This window comes from Arachis ipaensis, chromosome B1, assembly GCF_059453495.1.
Source record: "Arachis ipaensis isolate K30076 ecotype BB chromosome B1, ASM5945349v1, whole genome shotgun sequence".
Lineage (NCBI taxonomy): Eukaryota > Viridiplantae > Streptophyta > Magnoliopsida > Fabales > Fabaceae > Arachis > Arachis ipaensis.
Window position 1 is genome coordinate 46,672,038 of NC_142436.1, and position 2,479 is coordinate 46,674,516.

At 28.1% G+C, this 2,479-nt stretch overlaps 1 protein-coding gene across 1 annotated transcript; it reads left to right on the forward strand.

Moving 5' to 3' along the window:
• Positions 1–890: 890 nt before the first annotated feature.
• Positions 891–2,163, forward strand: LOC110269869 (uncharacterized). Its single transcript, XM_021117703.2, has 3 exons — positions 891–982; positions 1,419–1,615; positions 1,724–2,163. The coding sequence occupies exons 2-3, from the start codon at positions 1,420–1,422 to the stop codon at positions 2,080–2,082; spliced, it is 555 nt and encodes a 184-aa protein (XP_020973362.1). The 5' UTR covers positions 891–982; position 1,419; the 3' UTR covers positions 2,083–2,163.
• The last annotated feature ends 316 nt before the right edge of the window (positions 2,164–2,479 follow it).

A 2,479-nucleotide genomic window follows, 5' to 3' on the forward strand; every position in this document is an offset into this window, starting at 1 on the left:
TTTCTTCTGTTTTTTTTTTTCTTTATTTTTGATCATCTTTTTATAACAAAACAGCAGCTCCTGATCTTAATAGTCGTTGTTCTCCCAATGAATAATCATTATTGACACAATTTTTATTTCTAATATTAACTGCAATCTCTTCTAGATTTCTATTAATTCTTGCTCTTGATGAGATAAAGCTTTTTCAATATAATCAAATCATCATCTTCAGCCTTTATTATATACCAAAATACTTAATACACAACCAATCATAAAATTAATTTAACCAAACTTAATTAACCAAACTAAATATTTGTCATCACAATAAATTAAATAAAACTCTTTAAACCCAAAAATTAGTAATGAATCATAAGTTGCTACGTAAGCTGCTTTTCTTTCCCTAGTATTTTTAGTTATTTATTATTGCAGAATTCTATTGTAAATTTAAGTTTGTTTTTTCAAAATTTGTTATATTTTATTTTAAAATTTTAACTTCTATCATATTTCAAAATTTAAACTATGTCAGATTTAATAACACATAAACCCTAATAACTATAAAATAGTTATTGCAGCACAAGTCTTCTACGTTAAAAATAAGGTCTCATAGTTAATCTACTTCTTACTAATTGTAATATTTAATTATTTGAATCAATGACTGAGATTTATTAGCAGGTCAACAATTAGCTCGTTTAGCTCGCAAAATAATCATTGTTTTTTTTGGACCTAACTCGCAAAATAATCTTGATTTTTTTATTTTTTGGTCAAGGCAAAATAATCTTGATTGAGAGATTTATTTCAGCTACATGAGTGGGCTACAGGCCCAACAAGAGAAAGAAAAGAACAAAAGCGAAACCCAAAAAGCACACATAAAAAAAAAAAAGCACACATAAGATTAGTAGCAGAGTGTTAAAGTTTCTGAGGCGGTGTGTATATTGACGCATAGCAGTTACCACTTACCACGATAATAGTTTGCGTATTGCGATCGCTTCTTCTGTTGTTTAAGGTATGTTTCCATTCCCTTATTCTTCTTCAATAATGGCTGTGCCTGTGAGACATTCCAATCACTCTCTAATTGCATCATTGGTTTCCTTATTTTATTGTTAATAGTTTTAATTTGGTCGTGAATTTAGTATTTTTTGTGCTTCAAATTGAGATTAGGATTCTAGACATAGACGGATCAATATTTCCACATTTTAAAGCTACAAAAATATACAAGTAATATTCCAGAGTTTAATTTTGATATACTGTTAAGTAAAGTAATTTATGCAGTTGGTTCAATTATTTTTTATGACTTGACACTATGTAATTGGAATTGGATACCTAAAAACTGTTTTAGTGCATCAAAATTAAATTTATAGGCTAATTTATATCTCCTTGAAAATGTACAAATAAAAGAATCCTTCAAAATTCTCATGTCTTTACGTGAATTCGCATTGCAGAATGAAACCAGAATCGAAAAGAAAGAGTGACAAAGCCCACAATTGTAGCCATGAAAAACCTTCATGTTTTGATAGTTTTGCTGAAATGTCAAACGCTCTGTTAAATTCTGATATCACCATAAGAAACCAAAGTTCTTCCATTATTCTTGGTTCTGCAACTAATCAAGATCCTAATTCAATTCAATCTCTCTCAAAAGGTTAGTGTTTCATTTTTTTTTTAAATTTAAATTCAATAATAATCTTGAAATCATTGTGAGTATCTTTTTATTTTTTAATTATAAATTTAAACTTAACATGTGTAACAGATTGCTATGACTTTAGTAATTTATTGAAGACATTGAATTACATAGAGAAGAAGAGTGCCAAACGCATAATCGTTGTTAAGAGGGTTGATAAGAAAAAAGAAAAGAAAATGAAGAGGAAGAAGGAGAAGGAGGAATTTCAAATAATAAAATTCTTGACAATGAACCCAAAGAAGCCGTTTGAAAGAATTGTAAGAGTAAAAGGTGGAAACAGAAAGGAGCAAAATTCAGAGAAAAACTCAGATAATCAATTTGGCTTGGAAGAGTTTCTTGATGCTGTAAATCATGGAGGCTTTCATCTTAGAACAAGGATTCATATTAAGAATAAGAATACCCAACAGAAAGAACCAAAACACAAATAAATTTGGTTGGCTATCATCTTAGAAGAAGAGATTTTTCTTCTAATTCAAACATTAGTGACTGTATGTCCGTCAAGATTTATATTCCGTCCAAATTTATATTTCTCTTACTTTTAGAGTAGATAAGAACTTCTAACTGTGATGTCATGATGAAATCTTGTTAGATATTATTCAATTTGTTTTTCCTGTGTTTTCTCTTGCTTTAAATTTAGTGTTTAAAGATTTTTTTTAACCAATTCATGTAAGATATTAGTCAATTTGTTTTTCGTGTGTTTTCTCTTGCTTTTGGTTTTAGTGTTTAAAAATTTTTTTTTTGACAAATTCTTTTATATGTTGTAAAAGGAGAGTGAGAAATTTGTATTCACTAGAAGATAATATAATTTTTTGAGAGTTCATATTT

Excerpts from the sequence above, each read along its gene's own strand:
- LOC110269869 (XM_021117703.2), top strand. The coding sequence starts at position 1,420 with ATGAAACCAGAATCGAAAAGAAAGAGTGACAAAGCCCACAATTGTAGC. Across the intron at positions 1,616-1,723 it reads AATTCAATCTCTCTCAAAAG|ATTGCTATGACTTTAGTAAT; the intron begins GTTAGTGTTTCA and ends CATGTGTAACAG.